This window comes from Eleutherodactylus coqui, chromosome 2 (assembly GCF_035609145.1).
Source record: "Eleutherodactylus coqui strain aEleCoq1 chromosome 2, aEleCoq1.hap1, whole genome shotgun sequence".
NCBI lineage: Eukaryota > Metazoa > Chordata > Amphibia > Anura > Eleutherodactylidae > Eleutherodactylus > Eleutherodactylus coqui.
Window position 1 is genome coordinate 201,752,161 of NC_089838.1, and position 26,515 is coordinate 201,778,675.

The 26,515-nt window shown below is 41.3% G+C and overlaps 1 protein-coding gene across 4 annotated transcripts in view; it reads left to right on the forward strand.

Moving 5' to 3' along the window:
- The first annotated feature begins 2,661 nt into the window (after positions 1–2,661).
- Positions 2,662–26,515, forward strand: part of SHANK3 (SH3 and multiple ankyrin repeat domains 3) — a 412,785-nt gene continuing 388,931 nt past the window's right edge. For 3 of the 4 annotated variants that reach the window (XM_066592225.1, XM_066592227.1, XM_066592228.1), the window contains exons 1-2: positions 2,662–2,763; positions 23,184–23,275. In XM_066592225.1, coding sequence (XP_066448322.1) covers positions 23,265–23,275 — 11 coding nt within the window. In that variant the 5' untranslated portion in view covers positions 2,662–2,763; positions 23,184–23,264. The remainder of the gene's footprint in view (positions 2,764–23,183; positions 23,276–26,515) is intronic. The other variant, XM_066592226.1, reaches the window with a different exon arrangement.

Here is a 26,515-nt window from a genome sequence, read left to right on the forward strand (position 1 = left end):
TCAAGGCTATAGGGCACATGTATGAAAAGTGGTTTCATTGTTTTTGTCATTAAAATGCTGTAAAAGTTAGCGTACGTGCTCCTAAGTACGTGCCCGCATTGATACAAAATAATGCTAAGAATAATCGTCATCCTACTACGTGTGAACATAGTCTTATGATCTTTGTTAAGATAAGAAAATAAATAATTGGCAATAATCTTCAAAACAACTGGCATACACTGCACTGTCAGAGAATTCAGACAATAGAATGCATTAGAATAGAATAAATCAGAAAAGGCTGCAGGAAAACCAGTTGGCCAGGAAGTGGCTTCATCAGAAGAAAGAAACTGGTGGTAATGTGAGGAAATGTATAAATAATGCACTATTTTAAAATCCACATCAACTATCAATAGTCTCAAATGTTCTGTGATATCGCAAACTAAACTGCCTCTTCTTTTTTTCTTAATGCTTGGAACAAATGATCATGTATATATGTATATTTTATGCAATGGGACTGTGGCTCATTCGTCTGGTGGTTGCAGTCCCCATCCCCCAGCTTCTGCACAGGTGGTAGGCTCTGCATCCTCCTCTTTCACAGACTTAAGGTCCATTTACACGGGAAGAATGTCGGGCAAACAATGCCCGACACTCGTCTCTGTGTTTCCTCGCTCCTGTGCTCCTGCACAGGAGCTAGCAGAGTTGGCTGGTTCACGGAGCGGCCAGCAGGGAGGTGGGGCAGTGCAGGAGATTTCTTTCCTCTCGCTCCCCCGCCCCTCTCCATTGAGATAACACAGCAGCTGTTCACTACTTAACAGCCGCTGTTTAAACTGAGCGATCAGCGATGAGCTAATCGTTTATGCAGCATAAAAGATCGGCGATGAGCTCATTGTTCAGTTAAAAAAGCGGTCGTTCAGTAGTGAACAGCCACTGTGTTATCTCAATGGAGAGGGGCGGGGAAGCGAGAGGAGAGACATCTCCTGTACTGCCCCTCCCCCCTGCTAGCCACTCCATGAGCGAGACAGCTCTGCTAGCTCCCGTGTAGGAGCGAGGAAATACAGGGATGAGTGTCGGGCATCGTTTGCCCGACATTCTTCCCATGTAAATGGACCTTAAATGTTAGTGCGCACGCACTGCATGTTTAATAAAAGTGCCAGTTTTGTGCACCCAGCTTTCTCTTTCCCAGTCAATCCTGACAATTCTTGCTTTATTTAAGGCTCCCTCTCACACTAAAGGCTGCGTAGTCTTTCTAGCATGCAAAGGTGTTATTTATCCTAACAGTTTTTTTCTGGTTCCACTCCGCTTTCCTGTCTTCTCCACTCCTGACCTTGGCTTCTTTATTGACCATGTGTGTTCTGTCTGCTGCTTGCCTTTACTTTAGCTTAGAAGAAACAGAAAAAACAGTGCTCCATGGTGTGAAACTGCAATGCTGACATTGCATACAGTAATAGAAGTAATGGTACCTAAAGTAAAATGGTAAAAAGCAGCAATCTATCCCTGGAGCAGCAGCCTATCCATGGATGGACAAAGCCTCTGTGTAGAATAGGAAGGAGGAGGAGTGGGGTATTTAGCGTGCTGGACTTGATAAAGGCACCAGTATGGTGCTGAAATGTGTTGCCCCTCCAGTCTGACTTGTGTCTTATGTCCAGCATGCCAAATATGGGGTTCCTCCTTCTTCTTACTTTAGCCTGATTCAACATTACAAGAATTCCGCCTGTCCTCAACCTGGCTTTGTTCTACGATTATATCTTTTGCCATGCTCCTTCAGTACCGCGTCACAGTAATCCTAATCAGTTTGCATAAACTGCTTCATAATTGAGATTACATTTGGGGTAATAGTCATGGGTCTGGTCCTGCAGCGAGCACCAGATTCTGACTGCTGGGGTTAAAGGGTGAAAAATCAGAAAACCTCAAATCTAGTCTTAAGCCAATCAGTTTTTTTTGGTACTGTCTTGACTATATACTTTCATCTGAACCAACACTAAAAAAATTATAAATAAAAATCACAGTTGTGAGTTATTCTGTATTTAATTCTTGTCTACCCTATTGTTAAAATGTATAAAAAAAATATTAGTAGTGCAATATATACAGATGTAGCAGGTTTGAGGCTGACATATGCAGTAGAGCTAAGTTTAATATTTGGTACTTTGCACTGTGATATTACAAGATGATTTCTGAAGTGTAGCTGGAAGTTATCATGTTTACTAATGCAAAAAAATATCTATCTATCTATCTATCTATCTATCTATCTATCTATCTATCTATCTATCTATCTATCTATCTATCTATCTATCTATCTATCTATGTCAGCCTCAAACCTGCTACATCTGTTTACATTGCACTACTAATACTTGTTTGTACATTGTAACAATAGGATATACAAACATTGTTACAGAACAACTCACAACTGTGATTTTTATATAGAATTTTTTTTATTGTTGTTGCAGGTGTTGGGATATGTAATAGGCAGATGGATATTTTTGTGTTATATCCACAACACACATCTAATGCACAGTAAGGGCACACCCAGCTAGACACACAAGTTGTCGGATACACAACAATAGTGTATGGAATCATCTCCGGGAAACAGGAAAAGCGGCCACTTCCTCCAGAGGAAATGTGGGGAGGTTGGACACATATCTTTCATACAGAGCTTTGTAAATCCACACCATGTATCACAGTATACACAGTACATAGTAGAGCAGCAACTCTCTCTCTCTGTTGTCCACGAAAACTTTTACTCACAGACGGACAAGCATCTCCAGATATTCCGTCCCGGGATGTGAGGTGAGGTTTTGTGGTAGGATCACGCTAAGAGATATTTGTCAGGATGCTCATGTTCTGTGTAACACAATCTTTCATGTTTCGTAGCTCAGATTGGGCCTTTGCAGAATGTGTTCTTCTTATAACCTATGTGCAGGACTATCTATATTGTTGGCGGGATGACACAACATGTGTATTATTTATTACCTTATATGGTTGTCACTCCATAGTAGAGTGCGCTATTTTGTACACAGGCCTGTGGGTTATATGACGGGTAAAAGGCTTTCTATTGCATACATATATCGGGTTCCGTCTGCATAAAGTGATTCATTCACAATGATGTTTTTTGTTACCTCGGTTAAAGCTAATGTTCTATTTTATATTAACTTTTGTTTTATCTGTAATTGCTATGTCATCCATAACAATGCATTGTGAGTGGCAGTGTACTAAAGATAAACCTGTGTATAGTTTGTGATGTGTGATTTACGGGGGTTTCCATCAGCAAAGTATCCTGTGGATACAAATCAAATGTAAGAGTCCTATCTTACTATTTCAGAACTTATTATTGTCATCCAACTAGTGTAGTCTTCATATACTATAGCCATTAAGTGGCAATCATGAAAACAAAAACTTAAGGGGCTACTTCGTTTATGTAAATTTCCTGTCAAACGAATGATAACCAAATGTTATTAAAGTTTGCAATGTCATTCGGCTTTGGATTTTGTGGCTGTAGCTCTATAAACCATCACCTTCTCGCGGAACTTCAGAAGTGATTATTCACTGGTTGCCATGGATACGACCTGTAGACATTCCAGCACTACAGGTCGGTCATGCTCAGTAGGAATGATGAAGGATAGCTTTTGTTTATATTCAACTCTCAGGGCCGGATTACTGACCAATAGCAGGGCAGCACTTAATGGGGACAGGAAGGAAGTACACATTGGGAAATTGGGGTAAATGTAGTTTCAAGCTGTATGTTAGCAGGGATGCATTGGCCATCTTGGAAAATAGTGATGTGGGGAAACATCAGAAATGGAGGACAGGATAGGAGGGTAATGGCTGCTCGATTCATACACATAACCAACTATACATTCACATCACAACTGGAACAGCCCTTTAAGTGTTACATCCGAATGCAAATGCAGTGTTTAAAGGCTTACCATAATCAGAATCTAAGGTCACGGCCCAGCTATTATACATAGACATATGAGACAATGCGACATCCATCATCTTACCACTTTTCAGGGAGTTTCTGGGTCTCGTTATGATTTGAGAGTAGGGCTTCAAAAGGATTTGCTTGGTGTTTTTGGGTTAAAAAAAATAACTTGAAATAAAATAGGACAAAATGTTTTTTGTTTTTTTTAATTGGTTGTTTATTTTAGGGTTGCAATCATGTTTTTGTTTTAGTGCATACATTTACACAAGGTCACACAATTTGCCTTTTTAGACTTGCAGATGACGTAGATAAATCTATCAGGTAATCCTCATGGGCCCTTTGTCTTCATGCTGTATCTGGGCTGACTTCACCTGTTTGACCAATTGTCACACCTACACATGATTCTGATGTCACAGGAATCATAGGCTCCATTTACACGGGGCAAAAGTGCATTGGTGAAACCATATGTGTTTTAAATGTGTTTGTAGTAAAATGTGGCAAAAAATCCATACAGTTTTGCAAATGCACTTTTGGTGCGATTTGTATTGCAACCGAACAGCCATCTGTGAATGGAGTTTTACGGCTCAGTTAGACAAGTGTTTTTTCCCTGCATGTATATGTGCAAAAAAACCCAGGCTCTATTAGAACCAATGCTTTCCAATGGAAGCGGTCACATGTCAGTCTTTACAAGTGAATAAAATTCGCACCTGCAAAAAAGAAGGCCAGTTCCATCATTCTTTTGTATTTGTTTTTCTATTCTGAATAACTATTAGATTTTGGATGTGATACTTGACATTTATTATTAATAAAATAATCTGCTTCGCGGTATAAGAATATAGGCAGAAAGGAAGACAGATTTATCAATTGGTTAATTTGTTTACTTGATAACATAATAATACAAAGTTGTACCCATTGTACCTGTCTGGCAGACTAAATAAATAAAAATCTTTTGAACCACAAAAAGAAGGCCAGCGTTTTGCGATTCGCACATATTGTGTGGTCACAAGATCCTAAAATTTACGCATATAGTGCAGCTCCATTGAAAGCAATGGGAGAGGATCGCTATCCCCTGCTGTGGCTGTGACAGCTACAGCAGGGGATTCCTTGGATGTAAATTCCTGGATGTGACATGCTTCACCTTGTTGTCAATGGGGCTATCAGCAGCATCGCTGGCCCCATGGAAAACATGGGGAGAAGATTGTGGTCCTCTGCCACAGCTATGACAGCTGTGGCAGGGGATTCCTTCATCCCCGCGGGGAGTCCCCTCATTGCTGGACACTGTGACAGCACTGTCACAGTGTTCAGTGACAAGGGGACTCCCCGCCAGGATGAAGGAACCCCTCCTTCCTAAAAATCATGGCTGCAGAGGTTGCCTTCATACCATTGCTTTTAATGGGGAGGCAGCAGCGCCGGCCCCATTGAAAGCAATGGAATAGCATCCCATTCATTCTTGTGGGGAGGACCGCGATCTTTTCCCCATGTTTTCAATTGAGCCAGCGCTGCTGCTGCCGGCCCCATTGACAACAAGCTGAAGCATGTTTACATCCAAGGAATCCCCTGCTGCAGCTGTCACAGCCGCAGCAGGGGATAGCGATCCTCTCATATTGCTTTCAATGTGGCCATACTATATGTGTGAATTTTAGGATCTTGTGACTGCACAACATGTGCAAAACGCTGTCCTATTTCTTGCAGGTGTGAATTTTATTCGCTTGTAAAAAAACGGACATGTGACCACTTCCATTTGAAAGCATTGGTTCTAATAAAGCTGTTTTTTTTTTCCCACACTCATACATGTAGGAAAAAATCGCTTCCACAGCTGTGGCAGAGGACCGCGATGCTATCCCATTGCTTTCAATGGGGCTGGTGCTGCTGCCTCCCCATTGAAAGCAATGGGATGAAGGCAACCTCTGCAGTGATGATTTTCAGGGGGGGGGGATTCCTTTAGGGAAATCCTTCATCCCCACAGGGAGTCCCCTTATCATTGAACACTATGACAGTGCTGTCACAGTGTTCAGTGATAAGAGGACTCCCCGTGCGGACAAGGGAATTCCCTGCCACAGCTGTCGCAGCTGTGACAGAGGACCGCGATCTTCCCCCATTTTTTCAATGGGGCTGGTGCTGCTGCTGCTGGCCCCATTGACAACAAGGGGCAGCCCCTGGATGTGACAGCATCCAGGAGTTTCACATCTAAGGAATCCTCTCCCATTGCTTTCAATGGGGCTGCACTATATATGGGAATTTTAGGATTGTGTGACCGCACAAGTGCGAATAAAAAACGCATCTGCGCTTCGTTCACGTGTTTTTTATACATGCGTTTTGCGTTTCGTTTTCACAGACCTGTAGATCCATGAAAAAAAACACTCGTCTGACTGAGAACTTAAACTGCAAGAGAGTAGGGGCCAAAAGTCATGAGATATGAGGGATTATTAATGTGAAGACATTTAATCTCCTGTTTTATGTGAATAGACAGGCAGCTGTGAAATATGGCAATCATCACTAAACATTGATGTCATCTAATGTCAGAAATGTATTTTGGACACATTTCTAGAATGTCCTGTTATGAGCCCAATTGCACAATTAGGGCCATGGGTTTGATTTTAATCCAATACAGTTTAAATACAGTTTTTTCTCCATTCGTCAGTCTGGCTTTCCTGAAAACACAAAAGCTTACTCATATAACGCGGGATAATAGTACAAGGTGAATTGCTTATCTGTGTACGTGATAATCGTGTAATAAAAAAACAGAAACGTGATTTTTTTTCCCCTCTAAAAATCCTAAAATACTGCAATTTCACATTGACCTCTGAGCCTCGTGGGCTGAAACTTCCTGAGTCTTAGAATTCACTTTTCAGCAGTCATCTCATTATCACCACAGGTAGGAGTACAATGACAGATAAGGGTCCTTTCATACAGGTAAATAAACTGCCTGTCATGAGTGCCAGTCAACGATGTAGCAGGTTGATTAGTGGTCATTTGCTTTCATTTTCATGTTGCAGTTACCATGAGAGGTTTTATGGGAGGTTTAATGTCTCCTCTTATATAGTTATTGGCAGTACATCTCCTGTTCACAAAGGGGATGTGCTGCTCACAGATGATAATTTTATGCCGGCATAAAAGATATGATTAACAAGTGAGCATTTTATTAGTTCTTGTTCAATTGCTCAGCTTGTTTACTAGTGGCGGATTAACCCTTTAGTGACCGCCGATACGCCTTTTAATGGCCTGTATCGGCGGTCTATGTATGAAGAAGAGATCATGCGGTGATCTCTCCTCATACATCGCGGGCGCCGGCTGTTTCTTACAACCGACACCCAGCGGCAACAGCTTCGATCAGCCAAGCAGCTGATCAGAGCTGGTAACCCTTTAAATGCCACTGTGAATACTGACAGCGGCATTTGTATCCCCCAAATTATATTTTTCGGAGTCTCGTACAGCCTCTTACGATAAGATCGCAGGGAGCCATGCAGGTGTCATAGCAGCTGGGGGCCTTCTGAAAGGCCCCATGGCTGTCATGGCAGAATGCCTATCAAGCCATACTTGTGGTGTGGCTTAATGTCCTGCCTGCCGGATTGCAGTATGGCATTACATCATACTGCAGGATCAATCAAAGCATCGCAAGTTGTTCTAAAAAAAAAAAGTAAAAATAAGAGTAAAGTTTTACAAATATTAAAAAAAAAAAGTAATAAAAGTTAAAAAAAACAACCCCTTTGCCATATTCGTAATAAAAGAATCTAATAATAAAACAAAAATACATATTTGGTATCGCTGCATCTGTAAAAGTCTGATCTAGCAAGGTAATGCATTATTTACCCCACACGATGAACGTCATCAGAAAAAAAAAAAGAATGCCAGAAATGCGCTTTTTTGGTCACTCTGTCTCCAAGAAAAAATGCAATGATCAAGAAGTCATATGTATTCCAAAATCGTACCACCGGAAACTACAGGACGTCCCTCAAAAAATGAGCCCACGCACAACCATGTCGACAAAAAATAAAAAAGTATTGCACGCAGAAGATGGTGTCAGAAAATGATTTAAAAAAATTAAATATCTTTGAAAAAAAAATACAAGTAGTACAGCAAAAAAAACACAAACTATGTAAGTTTCATACTGAGTAATTGTACTGAACCATAAAATAAAGTAATCAGGTCATTTTTGTTGCAGTTCGTGAGCTGTAGAAACAAGGCGCAACGAAAGATAGCAGAATTTCATTTTTTTCCATTTCTCTCCACTTAGAGTTTTTTAAACGTTTTTCAGTACATTATATTTTACATTAAATATTACTATCGAAAAATACAACTCGTCCCGCAAAAAACAAAACCTCATACTGTACGTCGATGCATAAATAAAGGACTTACGATTTTTTTTTAAAGGAGGGACAAAAAAACCAAAAAAAGCTTGGTCACTAAGGGGTTAAGGGGACCAAAGGCCCAGGGCTCTTCACACAACTTGGGCCCCCCCAGACATACACAATGCATCATGCCCTCCTTCCTGGTAAGAATCTGTCCTGGTAAAACATTTGATTAAACAACCACAATAACCCTGCAGCTTTCTCAGAAAAACTCTAAATGCAGAGTTTTTTTGTTGAGAAGTGCAGTATATAAAAGACTATACAAAAAGGTAAAAAGCAGAGCTGGATGAATCATACAGTGGTGCAAGCCCGGAGTTACTTGAACAAACAGTTCTTATATACCATGTAATTTTATAAAAAATCTACAGAATTAGATTTTATCAGCCTATGGGTACATTCATACGGACCAATGAGAAGTTGTGCCCAAAATTCTCCGCTACAACTCGGATCGTATAGCACGCACGCATCCTATCCATGTGTTCTGTCTGATGTGTGGGACACAACACACTTACATGTACTATTTTCATCTGAGAATAGGACATGCTACATTTTTTTTTTTACTCAGACTATTTTTTTTTTTTTTAAGTCCATGTGCATACACCCATTCAAATGAATGGATACTATTTCAGTCCAATTTTCGGACCGTTTTTTCGGTCTGGAAATCAGACAGAAAAAAACGTCTGAGCATGTACCATATTCTGTACATTATTGGTAGAAAACCCCTATTCAGCTATGCAGTTGAGTGAAGACAAGGTTGGGAAATTTGTTTTCACCTAACTGCATGTTATCTCTAGTGCAGGCACATCTGTTGCTGTATAACACTTTATTAATAAAAGCCTACATTATATATTTCATTGATTCTAATAAACATACTACTTGCTCCTGTGCCAGCCAGCAACATTAGGGGGCAGAGTTTAGCTCCGCCCCCATCCCAAACCCTCCTTTTGCAAACAGTGGCAAGGGGCGGAGAGGAGAAGAGATGGGGAAGAAAGTTCAGCAGTCACGCTGTTAAACTCCCTCCCACCTCCCTTCTCCGGCAGCTGTCATAGGCTCCCATAGGAGCTCCCGGTCGGAGGCTTTTACACGACGGGAATACTCTCCTGTGCACTGATGCATTGTAAGCCTATGCATTAGAGGGGCAGCGTATATTGTCCGGTCGATATCGTATATCGGTCGAAAACCCGGCCGATTTACGCCCGTGTGAATAAGCTCTAAGGGTGTATTTCTATGTAGACGGTTTAGTACAGATTTTCCATAGCGGAAAAGACTTTGAATGCAGATCCACAGCAGACTTCACCCCTTCAATTTCAAAGGTGAAATCTGTTGCAGATCAGTGTCAAAATCAGCACATATGGTACAGATATTGACGCTGATTTTGCTGCAGATCTGTATCAAAATCCACCACATGTGAACGGACTTGAAAAAGCATTTTCACATATGTGGAGCTTGGGCCCTGGGAAAGTTGCCCCTAACACCATAAGATACTCCGCCATTGATGTTAACCCTGGACAACGATGTTGAACGAACATATGAATGATGGTTTGGGTAATCATTGCCACATGTAAAAGGCCCTGTACACATGTATAGAAATAATAGGATCCACCATTCACAATAGGTAATTTTCACAGCTCACCTCCTCCCCTCCCTGCATAATGATGTCAGCACAAGTCGCAAAACATATTCAGAACACTGCCATAGAAATAAATGAGCAATCTTTAGTCTACAGGTCGCTACGGTCCATAAGCCTGCTGTAAAGCATCTCTAAATGCTGTTAGCAGCGCAGGCAAAATATCCACCATCATAATCATATATAGAAAATAGAATAAAAAAATCTATAATCAAATTAAAACAGATTCTGAAAACGAATATGTATCAGTATTTAGTTTCAATTAGTAAACAATATATAAGTGAATCATTCCCTTTTAGGCTTCCTTCATGTGATTGTTTAATGGCTTTGTGTTGTACAGCAATGTAATATTAGACCCACAAAGGTGAATTGAGTCTGAGGGCTCAGTCAGACGGGCGTTTTTTTCGCGCGATTTGCGCATGTGCATGCGTCCGGCGATTTTATAAAACCATTGCTTTGCAATGGTATCGGACACATGAGCGCTTTTTATGCACTCGTCCGATAAATTATAGAACAGAAATCGCAGATCGCACCTATCTGCGATCTGCGATTCCTGTTCTCTTCTCTGTATGCGCACAATGGGGCTGGCGGCAGCAGCGCCGACCCCATTGAGAACATATAGTAGACAAATCATTCTCCTCTGCCACAGCTGTAACAGCTGTGGCAGAGAAGAATGATGTTTGCCCATTGAATTCAATGGAGCCGGCAATACAGCCGGCTCCATTGAAAGCAATGGGCTGCCGGCAATCGCATGATAAATTTTAGGGAAGGGCTTAAAAATATAAGCCCTTCCCGGAAATTTATCCAGAAATGTGTAAAAACAAAAAAAATATATATACTCACCTGGTCCCGGCAGACGGAGTTCAGCCGCGGCCGGCCGGCAGTTCTCTTGGACTGCTCTGAGTAGTATTCAGCAGCCGGGGATTTAAAATCCCCGCCTGCTGAATGAGCTGCCTCTGATTGGTCACAGCCTCACCAATCAGAGGGAGCTCTCACTTACCCATTCATGAATTCATGAATGGGTGAGTGAGTGCTGCCTCTGATTGGCTCAGCACAGGGAGCAATCAGGGGCAGCTCTCAGCTGTCATTCATTTTTTTTTTGTTTTTACACATTTCTGGATGAATTTCCGGGAAGGGCTTATATTTTTAAGCCCTTCCCGAAAATTCATCGTGAGATCGCCTGCAGCCCATTGCTTTCAATGGAGCCAGCTGTATTGCCGGCTCCATTGAATTCAATGCGCTGGACGGCTCCGGCCCGTTTCTATTGAAACGCGGCTAGGAGCAGTTTTTTCAGGCGATTTTTCGGCCCCGGTCACGCGATTTGCGGATGCGCATCCGTCATGCGATCCGCAGATCGCGGGAAAAAACGCCCGTGTGACCCAGGCCTTACTGTGCCTCCTTAAGCCTTCAAGTTTATAGAGGGACACAGATTTTTTTCTTGTCGGGTTATGCGTGAATCTATGATTGGATGTGGCTTTGTGGCACAGAGCATCAAGGGATCACATGTTGCACCATAGAGCCTCATTGACATGACCCTGCTGAGTGCATGAGTTTTAGGACCCATGCACACAAACATGTTATGGATCCATAAAATGACACTCATGCTTGCTGTGGGACCATGCCCCATTGCTTCTTGGGGAGAATATAGCACCTCATGGAAGCACCATATGGATTGCTCATATTATAGACCCATAGGGACTACTTGTGCTTCATAGTTTATGCACAGGGCAATGCCATGAGCATGGACCCTCAGAATGGAAACTCTGTGAATGCAAATATTCTATGCAGAGTGGTGTTCTGGTAGCATAAAAATAAGAGATACAGCAGAACATAATGTGCTCAAAAACTGTCAACGTATTATTCCATACTAATATTGCGGTACGCAGAGTATTACCTGCTCCTTATATGCTGGCAAATTTCTCTCTATATTTTTACGCCTCACATATACTTGCTGCTACTAGTAATAATATTAGTAGTTATTCTTTGGAACACCCAATTAAAGTGCCACTCCAGTGATTTTTTCCCCCCATTACTTATGTGACTATTTCCCTTGTATATATAAGGCCTGTTTCACACGGGCTACAAAATCTCCCTACAAAACGCATGTATGTGAAGCCCATGGTTTCCAATGGGTTCATTCAGGCTACAAAACCTGTCATGTGAAAAACCCCATTGGAAACCATGGGCCTCACATACATGCGTTTTGTTGTGATGATTTTGTAGCCCGTGTGAAACAGGCCTAAGTCAGTTAGTGTTACCTTGGTTAGTTATTCCTTTTTATCTGAAACTCTTGGCCTTTTTTTCTTCAGGTGGTCATGTGATCTCACTTCTGACCAGCTCAGATTTACTTAGGTTTATGTATTCTCAAACTAGTCACTTTCTCAGTCAGCATAAATCCTGTGTGATGACATTACATGGAATGTACCACACTTGATCTTCAGAGGTGAATACAGGCACTCCTATCACAGTTACTGATGATCACACAGGCCCTGCTATACAGTTATAATAAAGGAGATGACAGCTCATTCTCCTGACTGTATACGTATGCTATTTAGCTTATCTATGTGAATGCAGAATACAAGGGCAGTGTTTTCCCTGCATCAGAGATGGTACAGTCTCTAGCTGTTAATATAATGCCGTGCTAATGCATGATGGGATTGATAGCCCAGAAGAGTGAGAGGGAAAGCAGAAATCTTAGCATCAAGATGACATCTGATAAACATCAGACAGGAGGCTGCACTGCATGCAAATGACTGCAATATACTTAGAAGACTTCCCAAGTGGGACAGGTTAGGGGGGCAGGGATTGAAAGATATTTTTTTGTCGGAGTGGCCCTTTAGGTAATACTATAAACACAACCTCCCTTACATTACAAAAACTGTAATCTTATCCTTCCTGTGTTCTTGTCAGTGGATTAGCCAACGATGTAACAGTTGCTAGTTTTTGGGCAAGTAAGTTTTGTTATGCCGTTTGCAGGGACTGAAGATCAATGCTGCCAACCTATGAAGGGCCACTACCCGGCAGTTGTACATCTCTAGTCTGAGCTATCAAAATGGCACCAAACATTGTCAAACAAACATATGACTTGTGTTTTCATCATTTAAACTTGCAGCTATTTGTAAGCACGGTTTATACAAAGATTCCCTGCGGACTTTAAACACAATACACAGGATGTTCATTGCTGTGACTGTAGAGAACAGGAATTTTATAGAGAAACACCCCAGGTATTATATTTTTCTCAGATTGCTCAATTATCCTGTTTTACAAACATCACATGGCCACTGGATTTTTCCCTTTCATTACATAATAGTTGTTCATCTGTGTAAGCACTTGGGTATAATAGCGATATGTATTTTTATAATGGGTTGGCCAACAACACTTTTCTTGGCAGTAGCATGCAGCACCTTAGATCACTTGCTTGTCCTAAGTTATCTCCCTTTCCATATTACACTAGCTGCGTATTACAGTCACTTTCTGTATATAATGACTAGCGGCATGCTCCTAAAATGAGCCTGTCGTACAGTTTAGAAAACTAAATTAAGCATTTATACCATAGTTTGACTATAAGTCTAATAGCAATGAACAATTGTGCTTTTTGCAGAGAAATCACATGTACTTTGCATCTTTCGCCTATTATAATTTCTGTTAAATTCCTTAGGCATTATTTAAATAAGCTGTAGGCCGACCTGTTAGCTGAAGATCCCATATCACTGTAATCAAACACGATCACACAGAGCTAATGTGCTGAAACGTGCCAGACTTTCTACAATTTGATAATATCACAGTTCTGTACTGAGCACTTGCTGAACATGCTTGTCAAGAACAATATAAGACATGAGTGGGCCCAGGGCAAAGATTGGGCACCAAAAGCTGTTGGTGAGAAACATGAAGTGACGTGCAGATGTACAATGCATATGATTATGTCAAGTTTTCCAAAAACAGTAAATAAAATTTATTTCTCAGCATTTATCAGATTTTTTTTCTATAGATTCCTTAATTTTTGATTTTTTTTTTTTTAATTCCAAAGGTCAGTTATCTATTAAGAACTTTTTTTTTAAAGGAACATTTATTGGGCATTTTTATATAGCACAGTACAAAAAACATATTCTTTTTTTAAGCATTAACCTTGACTTTTACAACAAAGGAAATTGAAATTTCCAACCTGGAGAATCGCAACAAATAAAGTTTACCTAACACATGACCGCCAATACAGCGAACATTCAGCATCCACGTAAATAGTGAGGAGTAAGAGAAGAGAGACCTTCAGATTTCCCAGAGAAGAGGGGTTAGTCAAATATACCTAATACAGTATTAACCCTTTCCAATCCAATTTGTATCCTGATTTTCCTAGGGGGCCTTACACTATATGCTGGCTAAAGCCAGTACTGCATTAGGTGACACGTTGGATAGGCTCTGACAGCAGAGAGGCTGGCAATATACAGTAAGAGAACCCCGACGGATGTCTTCCAAAATCCGAGCTGTACAGCCTTAAATCATAATGTCTTCAGAGGTCAGACAGTGGATTGGAAAGGGTTAAAGCAGTCAACCCATCGATCCCATATGTTGGTAAATTTGGCAGGACAAACTCGAGCCATAAATGTTAATTTATATAGAGGGATGACCCCATTTATCTCACACAGCCAGGCAGCTCTAGTAGTCTTTTGGGGAAATTTCCAGTTAAGCAATATCACTTTTTAGCATGAAAGAACATCAGCTTGTCTTCCCCAAGGCTAAAGAGGCAAATTTTAGGATGTAAGATGCGCAGGATTCCTAGTTGCATCTCCATAAACTCAAGAATATCCCGCCAAATAGGTCTGCAAGACATGGCATTCCCGAAACATATGCATGATTGTGCCCACACTCATCAAGCATCTTAGAAGTCTGTACCTGGTAATAGGCCCATGGCATATAAACCAGTGGGAGTATAATAGATTCTGGGAAGAAACTTAACTTAAATTAGTCTGTCTCCTGCACTAATCAAGGGTGGCCCAGAGCCGGTCAAGAGGCCACTCCGGTCAGCTGAGTCTAGGTCTGGTATATCTAAGCCCCATTTTTCAAGAGTCCTACCTCACAGTGAAGCAAGGTTACTTGTCAGTTGTGTATAGAAACAAGAGAGTGGCTTCAGAGAGTTTGCCATTTGTGCCAGCTCTTCCCATCCGGGTCAGAGCAAGAGGAATGTTGGGGTCTGAGGGCGTGACGGAGTTGGAAATACCTAAAGAGGGAGCTATTAGGAAAGACAGAACGTATTTTAAAATGTGAAAAGGTGGAAAGATATCCACCTTCTACAACATACGGGAGGGTAGTTATTGCACGGCGCCTCCAGAAGACAGTGTCCGGCAAGTCCTGCAAGTGTGGAAGGTTGGGGTGGCATCTATAAAAAAAACTTTAATTCCTAAAAGATGTTTCAATTTCTCTTTCATGTTTCTCAGACACGTTTGTCTCATGTTTATCTACATGCAGGGGTTGAAAAAAAGGAAGAACAAATGCAAGTAAAATATTCAGGGTGTATTCATACATTGCAGATTGGCTGCAGAAATGTCTCTGTCTGTCTATTTCTTCTAAATGGAGCTTGCAGAAATCTACAGAATTGTGGCCCAGTCAAGTGAATGAAACTGATTTTCAGACAGAGGATTTTGTGCAACAAAACTGTAGATTGTGAATATACATGTAGATATCTCCAATTTTTTATTCAATTGTGGCTAAAACAAACTGAATGCGGAAACTCATCAAAACAGTAAAATGTGCAAGTTATGGCATAGGGAGATGTATTGGAGCTGCAGAGGGAGCATTCTCAGTCAATTTTTCCACTCCTTGGAGGCCCATAAACCCCCAATATTACAATAAAATGGACAACAACATTATATGTGGTCAATATGGAGTAACAATGGAGGGGATTTAGCAAAAATAGTGCTGATTAGTGAAGGAGCTTCTCATAGCAACCAATAAGATTCTAGCTCTCATTTTTATAGGGCCTTTGGGAAATGAAATCAATGACGTGAATGCTTGCTTTTAACTATTTGAGATAAATCTGGTACAATGAGTAGTCAGGGTAATTGTACAAGGACATGACCATGATAAATGGAGATAGCTCTTTGTACAGTATTTCATTGTACATACAGATCCTATAAAGTGTTCTAGAATCACATACCGTGAAATTCTTTTCGATTCACAAGAAAACTCCCACTTTTTTTTACTACAACTATCCTGTAGCAGGTGAGAATGGCTTATTTTACACTATTCCCTGCCCCGCCAAAATGTTTTCCCTTATTTCAGGAAAACCTGTTTATGTACTATGAAACTACATGATTACTGTAAAAATTATAGAATATGTTTTATTTATTATTGAACTTAACAAGAGGTATTAAAGGGGTTATTATATGAATCATTTTCACACCAAAATTCCTAAGAGGCTGTTAATAGCTGTTTTAAAGTAATTTACAGTGTTTCTAACATAAAAACATAACTTTCTAAACCACTTTTAGCTTCCATGGAGTGGTGTATCTAAAGTCTCCTGGGCTTTTTTTGCAAAGGTTTAGCCTGCATCCCCCTCCCAACTTCATCCGTTACTGTCAGCTGCATCGCTGGCAATATTCCCTTTAAGCCTTTGAAGCTACTTAATGTGGCAATTGGGGACCTGGACACTGCTCCTTCTAAGCCAAGCAATGCAGAGCTGGATGAAACAAATATTAACATACAGCATCTTACTAATTAGGTTTAATGCAACCAGATATGCAGTAACACAAAGCATTCAGGCAAATAGTTCTAAACGGCATTCAGGTCTAGTTCAGTGAAGGTTATTGCCTGCATCTCTGATGATCTAGAGCTGTGCAGGGGTTAATGTCTGTATTCCTGGCCATCTAGGACAATGAAGGGGTTATTGTCTGTATGCCTGGTGGTCTATGGCAGTAAAGTTAACTTCACATGGGCGAGTGCGATATTGGGCCGTGAATCATGACCCCATATCGCGCTCACCAAGATGCAATTTCCCCAGGGATGCGAGGCGTTTTTAAATTAAAACCGCTTCACATCAGTTCGGGGAAGTAGCGATCCTTGTAAGTAGCTGACAGCCCTGGCAGAGGACTGCAGAGAGTATCGCATTGTTTTAGTGGGGAGACCTCGCATTGCAACGTGTGCACCTAATACGTGGTGCGATGCTGCCGCCGCCCCATTCAAGGCAATGGGTGATGCGAGGGGACGCACAAAGATAGGATGTGACACAATTTGTTAGGGCGTGCATCGCTCTTGTGTATGACCCCATTCAAAAGAATGGGGCTCATATTTGTGCAAGATTTATGCATCTCGCAATGCAAAAATCTCTCCCGTGAAAAGCCTGCCTAAAGGCTTTAGCATTACAATCTCTGATGGTCTAAAGTGATGAAGGTGTTAAAGGGGTTTTCAGGACTTTACTATTGATGACCTATCTTCAGAATAGTAACATAGTAGGAAAGGCTAAAAAAAGACAAATATACATCCCGTTCAGCCTATTTCCACCTCCACCCCCCTCATGTCTAGTCCCCTCTTAAATTCCTCTACTAGTTTTGCCATCACCACATCCTCAGGCAGAGAGTTCCACAGTCTCACTGCTCTTACAGTAAAGAACCCCCTTTTGTGTTGGGTTAGAAACCTTCTTTCATGTAAATGTAGCGGATGCCCCATTGTTACCTTCGCAGTCCTGGGTATAAACAGATAATGGGAGAGATCCTTGTATTGTCCCCTAATGTATTTATACATAGTTATTTGGTCGCCCCTCAACCATCTTTTTTCTAGGGTGAATAATCCCAATTTTGATAGCCTCTCTGGGTATTCCAGCCCTCCCATTAATTTAGTTGCCCTTCTTTAAACCCCCTCAAGCACTGCAATGTCTTTCCTGAGTAAGGCCTCGGTCAGACAAGTATTTGTTTTGCGCGCGCATAATGCATGCTTCTAAAACAACCAATGATTTTTGGGATAGGGCTTATATTTCAAGATCCCCAGGAAAATCCTTGCTGCGGGGCTTGCATTCATCCCATTGCTTTCAATGGGACGGCAGAACCCCCGGCCACATTTAAAGCGATGGGATAGCATTGTGACAGCTGCGGTAGGGGATTCTTTCATTCCCGCGGGGAGTCCCATCATCACTAAATAGTTCTGTCACAGTGTTCAGTGATGAGGGGACCTTCATGGAGCAGCTGCGCTTCTCCAAGCATGGCTGCTCCAGTAAATGGCAAAGTTTCATGCGCATATGAAACTTTGTCCGTTCACACGTTTTACGCTCTTGCGAGCAGCGTTTTTTTCTGACCAAGCCCTAATGGTGTTCAGAACTGTACGCCGTTTTCCCAGTGAGGCCTGACAAGTGCCTTATAAAGGGGAAGAATAATATTCTTGTCCCTCACCCCTATAACTCTTTTATTGTGCCCCAAAACTTAATTTGCTTTTGCAGCAGCTGACTGCAATTGATTGCTCCAGTTAAGTCTACAGTAAACTAGTACCCCCATGGGTGGAATTGGTCATCAATAGTTGATTGGCTGAGGTCCATCCCCCCTTGGAACCTCTGGTGATCAGCTGATATTGGCTCTGATGTCAGTGGGGACGGAGCCGGAAGTTGATAAGCTCTGTCCACGTAGCAGCAGTCTGGGTTGGTAACTGAAGGCACAGCTTCAATTGAATTTAAGAACTGTGCCTGCAGTTACCCACCTAGTACTCGACAGAAATCATGCAGGTTTTTCCGTGTTAGCAAGTCCTAGTGATGAACAGTCCTGTTGGTTTTTGAGAATAACATTCTGTCAAAAAATTAAGTGTAAAAATAACCTTGATACAGTAACCAAAAATGGCCAAAAGGAAAATGCATTGCATTGAATTCAATGAATGGCCAAGTGCTGCCTGTGATTGGCTGAGCTCTCAGACAATCAGATACAGTTCTTTCAGTAGGCAGGGATTTTAAATCTCTGCCTGATGAAAGAACTTCAGAGCAGTGCAGGGAGAGAACCTGGCTACACACGGCTGAGCCCCATCTGCGACGGAGAGGAGAGTATTTTTTCTTACATTTTATACACTTGATAGGGATCATTTCCAGGAAAGGGCTTATATTTAAAGCCCTTCACCGAAAATTACTACGGGGCCGCTCCGTGCGGGGTATGCAGAACAACTGCTGGAGTGTTGTCTTCTTCATACTCCGGCTGTGTTCACAGAGCGGGATACCAGCTGAAACAATAGTATCAGCTGTATCCCGCTGAGAACTCAGTGGGCGGTCCTGATAAGACTGGTCATTCTCTTTCGACTTGCTGAAAGAGAACAATCAGCGACCGGGTAACAAAAACTGCACGATGTCCGTGCAGTTAGATCCAACAATTCTCGCTCAAAAGACGCCTTAGAGCGATTTTTTGAGTGAGAATCTTTGGGCCTAAATGGGTTTTCAGTTATTCCCTGTATGAGACTGTGGTAGTAATCAGATTTACATTTAGTGCCCATTCAGACAGATATGCTGCCTGTGTGTTTGTGTATTTCACAGACCGCACACGGGCCATTATAGCAAATTAGGATATTCACATGAGTCCTTTTTAATGCAAACTGATGGTCCACATGAAATAAATTGCTGTGTGTTCTATTAATAATAACCTTTATTTATATAGCGCCAATATATTCCGCAGGGCTTCTGGTATCACAGACAAGAGTAGGACATGCAATGTCCAATATACCCCCACACTGGGACAGCGCAAGCACTTGCATACATATGTGCTGTCCGATGCCAGTTGCACCCTAAAATCGTGAATGCAACTCGCAAATGCTCATCTAAATGGGCCCTTAAATCGTGAACCATTTTAATGGTCACTGAAGCACCTCAGTTGCTTCCAGTATCCAAAAATTGATATACTGTATTTTAGAATATTTGTAGAACTCATCAGTCTTCATGTGGCTGGTATATATTGCTGTTTACACATATCAATCGTATATACTCATGATTTTCTATTAACCAGAACTATGAAAATAATTAACAGTTTTGCTGTGCTTTATGCTTCAAAAACACATTTAGACTACATTCAGGCATTGACGGATTTTGATGCGGATCAGCATCAAAATCCAGATGTGAATTTTTGGTGCAGGAGGCGAAATCCACAGCGAAAATCCACAGCATCAATTTACATGCTGCTGAGTTAAAATCTGCTTCACAGGTTAATTAACAGATTTTATCAGCAGACTTGTGGATGAGATTTCTTAAAATCCTCTCCATATTGCCTATATAGTAAACTGCTTTAAATTTTCCACAGCAAATTCCGTGTCTGAACATACCCTTAAAAGGTACCATATTGCGGATTTCACGCTGCCTGAATCACAGGTCAAGACAGGCACCTACATTACAGTGAAGTAGGTTTTATAACTGAAACACTGCAGGGTTTTAGAAAAAGAAACATACTTTTAAATAGCTACTTGGGACAAGACCCCATCATATTCTCCATGCCTCGACCGGCTAGATTGTGTAGAGAAATGGAAAAAAAGTAGAGCAACCCCGGTGGAGAGGAAATGGAATTAAAAATGAAAGTACGGAGCTAAATTGCTGCTGTGAGGTGGAGAAGTTTTCTTGTATAAGGAATGTGCTGCCCACCCTAAATGACGTTATACCTGATGAGTAAGCGTGTGGAACAACGAGTGAGGTAAAAGAAAAATGTCTTTTCTGGAAGGGTGAATGTGGTCCAACCTTTATATGTGATGAAATTATTTGAGATTAGGTGTTTTGCCAAACAGATCGCAGTTTATTAGCAAAACCAGCTTGCATACGCGTTTCGAGGTATAGGAACCTCTTCCTCAGTACTTGCTGGGGTTACATATCTAAAGATGCTAACCGTGTATCGTGAAACAGAGTTCTTTATCTGGTTTTAATAATAAACAGATATTTTTGGCAAAACACCTAATCTCAAGTAATTTTATCATATTTTAAGGTTGGACCACATTCACCCTTCCAGCAAATACATTTTTTGGCTCACACCTGGAGGAATGCACTGTCCCAAAAGCAGTGATGTCTCTGCTCTCCAAGTGTCTCAATACACAAAAGTCCCTTACTAGGACATTTTATAATGTCCTTTCTGGAGACATAGGAGAAACAAAAAGGATCCATTTAATTAACTCGGAAAAAGACCTAAAGGAGAACTTCTCTCTCTCACAATGGGTGATGTCCTTTGATTGGGCTAACAGGGCTACTTTGATTGCTAACCTTTTACAAGGTCCTGACCAGGTGGTACTACATGCCCTCTAAATTAGCAAGAAGCTTTCCTGCAGTGAGTAGAGAATGTTGAAGAAACTGTAGTCAAGATGGCACACTGTACCACATTTTCTGCGACTGCTCCCAATTACAATCGTTTGAGGGAAGTGTTCTGGTACATTCAAAATATAATGGGTGTTGCCCTAGTCCGCAGCCCACACTTAGCCCTGCTTCTTCTAGAATGTGACTCCATACCCTAACAATATCGAAAACGACTTGCCATTTTCTACTAGCTGCAAAACTCACTATAGCTAGGAGGTGGAAGGCATATTTTTCCCCTGGCATTGAGGATCTACTCAACATGATAGCTGAGCAGTACATATAGGAGAAAATGTATACTAGATCAAACAACAACCTTGATAGATTCAACTCTGTTTGGAATCCCTGGAGGAGATACATGTTAATGAGTTACTATATTGTTACCCAATGATATAATACTTTTCCACAATAAGTGTTAATTCACTAATGCATAACATGTGAAACAACTAATTTTACCCTAATGTGATTGAGAATTAAGTTTTGAGTTAATCCATGTATGTTACCTATAATTGCAAGATCCTTAATATCTGTTTTTCCTTTCATATACATATTCCTAAATCTATGCATAATCATGTGATCCTAAAACCTAATCTCTGAAAAAAATCCAATAAAAACTATTTTGAAAAAAATAATTTTTTTGGAAGGGTGAATGTGGTCCAACCTTTAAATGTGATAAGATTATTCAAGATTAGGTCTTTTGCCCAAAGGATCTCCGTTTATCATTAAGAACAACTAAAGAACTCTGTTTCAAGATACACGGTTAGCATCTTTAGATGTGTAACCCCAGCAAGTACTGAGGAAGAGGTTCCCATACCTTGAAACGCGTATGCAAGTTGGTTTTAACCCTTTCCAATCCACTGTCTGACGTCTGAAGACATTCTGATTGAAGTCTGTGCAGCTCCGATGTCGGAAGACGTCTGGCAGGGTGTTCTTACTGTATATTACTGGCCGCTCTGTTGTCGAGGGCCTCTCCAGCATGTCCCATACGACCGTCCTGGCTCTAGCCAGCAGATGGCGCCATAGTATAATGGCAGAAAGAGAAAGCCTCCTATGAAACCCCGAATCCAAAATTGAATTGCAAAGGGTTAATGATAAACAGATCTTTTTGGCAAAACACCTAATCTCAAATAATTTTATCACATTCAAAGGTTGGACCACATTCACCCTTCCAGAAAACATATTTTTCTTTTCCCTCACTCGTTGGACTGGCTAGATTGACAGGTCTCTCTCAATGCACAAACAGGGAGAGGCCTGTCAATATAGCCAATCTGGGTGGGAAGAAGCCATGAAACCCAACCCTTCAGGACTCTTCATCTTCACCCCATTCCAAATATGTTCTTTTTTTCTGAAACACTACAGCATGAACCTAGCAACAGCTTCCGTTTAGCAGAGCCTAGTTTTTCATTTGGCCGAGCCATTTCACTATTGCAATGTGTGTTCTGGAATTTTAAATTGGACTGCAAGTAATGTCATAATCACAACTCAGAGAATTACCATACTGCAAAAATAATCTAGAACCGCTGTTAACCTTAGAAAATCAGTTCTGTTGAATCTATAGGACACAAATGAAAGTCACATTATAAGATACTGCAAAACCAGCCTCTGAAGCAGCGCCTGCATTTTAATAAGAAGAAGCAGGGTATTGTCATGCTCAATGCATACCGCTTCCTCTCTATTCTAATACATAAGCTACTACACACATGACTGAGCCTACATAAAATCCAACTTTATAGAATTCAACTTTCCTGCATAGTTTCCTCAAACAGCACAGTCACTTCCCTCCTCATCCCCCTCTATCAAGTCACAGAAATCCTGTGAAAAGCATTCTAGCACATGCATAGCCTTCCTCCCAGCACACGCAGCAATACACCCACTGATTACACACCCCCTTTCTAATCATTTCCTCAACCATTATTTCTTGTCCATCTCACTCCTATCCTCTGTGGGTGCCTCTATTCCCATTTTTCTTTTCCACTTCCCCCCCATCCTTTACATCACCCCTGCTCACACTTTTCACATTCTCTCTCTCTCCTTCTTTAGCAATCCACAACCTTATTTCCATGGTGATGTCGCTCTGAGCTCTCTTTCTGAAACTGAAGAGAAGGTAAAAAAGAGAAGAGAATGAGAGAGAGGTAAGAAGAGAGCACCCGAGAACTGTCAAAGAAAGAATATAAGGAGGACATGGGTAGAGAGGAGGGTGGGAACATAAGGTGGGCGAGGGTCTTAGCGGGAGATCAGGTGTAAGTGGGTTTGATGGGACAAGACAGGTGAACAGGGAAACAAGAAATAGGAAGGAAGACTGAAGAGGATGGAACTGATGAGAAAATATGTGTATATGAGAGAGAACAGGACAGCAGGAGCAACATCTGAGAGGCCCAGATGCTCTCCCCTCTGTCACGTTGTGCAGCCTCTTTTTCCCTTGCCTGTCGCATTATAGGATGTATCACACAAATGTTTGTCTCGCTTTATGTCTCCTGTGTTTTTTTTTGTATGAATTGTATAATCGAAAATGTGTCTTGCGTTGTCAGTGTGCAGCACCGTGTATGTGGCTGTTAATAATGCAGCAGTGTGGGAAGGTAACTGCGTGGGGCATGCATGTGTGCGAGTGTGTAGGTGTACAGTATACAGCATCTATGCATATGAATGCACGTCATTGTTCATGTTAAATCTGTGCTTGAAACTGTGCGTATGTGATCGTTGTCATTATTTGTCAGCACTCATTAGATGAGCTAACATACTTGGATAATAATGCACTGGGGAAAAAGAAAAGAAAATCATTGAGACAAAGGTCGGGAATGTTTGTGTCTCATACACTAAGAGGGACTGAATTCATCATCATTTGAGATCAACTCTGTCCTGTGATACAATAATTCTCACACTATAGTCATTTCTGTTACATAATTAGGGTATACAGTATTTAAGACACCTAATGTCCTTAAAGTGTATGTCCATGATGTTACAGTTTACATGCAGAGTTAATCTACATAAAAAGTTGAATAACTTTGTAAGTACATTAAATTGCATATTTTGTACTGATCCCGAATTATAGCCCATTATAGTCCAACTGCATTTAAAATTTAGCTTTAAAGTCTAAATTTCCCAGCATGCCTTGTGAATCGAAGTCTGCATAGAGCTTTCTTTGGAGAGTTTATTCTATGAAGTGTAGCTGTTACTAGGTAAAATAACTATCTCAATGCATTATCATAACTCATCTAGGCTGTTAGGCATAATGTATGACTGATTGCAAGCTTGTTGACTGTTTCCCATGATGCCCAGGAGATATGTGAATGCTGTTCTGTCATATGGTACAGACTGTAATGCTGGATCACTAAAAGATAAGTAATGCAACATATCTATTGTTGCTTACTTTTTTATGTAGTTTTTATGATGAATTCTATATATCAACTATAAAATGATATTAAAAGGTGGACATATGCCTTAAAGGCAACCTATCACCTTGAGCAGGCCGTCTTATCTGCAAGCAAATTGTTATAGAATAAGAGGAGCTGAACTGCTTGAGATTATATATATATATATATATATATATATATATATATATATCACACACATCTATATCTATACTATATATCTCTATAGATTTGCACTATATATATATATATATATATATATATATATATATATATATATATATATATAGTATAGTGCAAACACATTCTGTATAACTTGTATTGTATTCATTTAAATCCCTAGTTAAGAGTCCAATGGGTGGTCCCAACCACTGATTGACAGCCTTCCTTGTAGGAGTTTAAATAGAGACATGGCTATCAATCACTGTGTAGAACCGCTCACTGGACTCCTAAGCACAGAGATAGCAAGGATTAAAATAAATATATTACAGGTCGTTCTGTATCATTTCACACAGAACCTGATATCAATCCGCTCAGCTCCTCCTGCTTTGTAACTTGCTGCATGTTTGACAGTTTCACTTTAAAGATACAGAAGTTGATCCATCTTTTGTGGTGAGATACCAGTTGCCCACACAATGCTTCTTCAGCTATGCATATGTACTTCCATGTGTGGGCTACTGAAAATCACCAGATGGAAAGTAGCAAGAGTCCGTAGGAGCACCAGCGCGCCAGGACACCTGTGTTCTCTGATGTGATATTCGACCATTATCGCTATATGAAAACATGTAGCAAGAGTGCAGGTCTCTAGATCCATCTTTGAAATGCAGCTTTTATTTTCAAGCATTGCAAAAAAGTTGTAAGTTTTAGACTGGCTTCACACAGGCCACAATTCGTGCGATTTCCGTGCGGATTGTCTGCATGGAAATTCCAAAAACTGAGACTAAGCAGCTAAAGGGACGAGATTTGCAAATATCTCGTTCACACACTGCCAACAAGCCGCGCAGAACATGACATGCAGCCCCGAATTCAAATCTGCGACATGTCAATTTTGGCACTGTTCCACTGCTGACTCTCTTCTCTCTATAGGGGAGAGATTTCCCTAGCAGAATACAGGCTGAGAAGATACGTCACAACCTGCGACAAATGGAGTGGGTTTTGAAGCAGCCTTTCTGTTGTGGAAATCTTGCAGAATTTCCGCGCAGTCCCGCTGTGGACATTCCGCAAGATTTCCATCCCGTGTGAACCCAGCCTCACAGTATGCGTAAGGCTGAGACACGACGGAAATCCGCGGCATTTCACCGCAGATATTAGGTTCTATTGAACCTAATAGCTCAATGTACACGCTGCGGAATTCCGCAGCGTGAAATTACCTGCCGCATGTCCTATTTGCCGCAGGAATACGCGCGGACGGCTTCCATTGTAGTCAATGGAAGCCACTCGTCACGCTATACTTCCGCTGTAGAATAGCGGAAGTAAAGCGTGAATACACGCCCCGCCCACTGCCGGCCGCGTCATATGATGCAGCCGACGCATCATATGACACTGCCAGAGCGTCATATGACACTGCCGGCACGTCATGCGGGAGCTACGCAGCGGATCTGGAGGAGATCTGGGGTCTTTGGGGTGGCTGGCATCGTAACGTATTCCGCTGTGGTATTCTGCTTGCAGAGCCCGTCACGGCCATGGGAATGAGCCCTTAAAATGAAAGTTACTCTGAAGGGTGTATGTAAACAAGTAGTGTAAATACAGCAGTGGGGAACCTGCAGTATTTTGCAGTACGAGCAATGTGAGTGAGATGTTAAGAAATCTCATTCACGTACTGCTGGAAAAATCCACAGTGTTGCTTAACCTGCAGTGTGGATTTTACATCCACAGCATGTCAATTTATGTAGTGGATTTTCAGCACACATTTCACTCCTTTAAATGTGGGGGTGAAGTCTGTGCTGAATCTGCACCAATATCCAATTAAAAAACCACATATAAGAGATGATGGTACACGCCGCT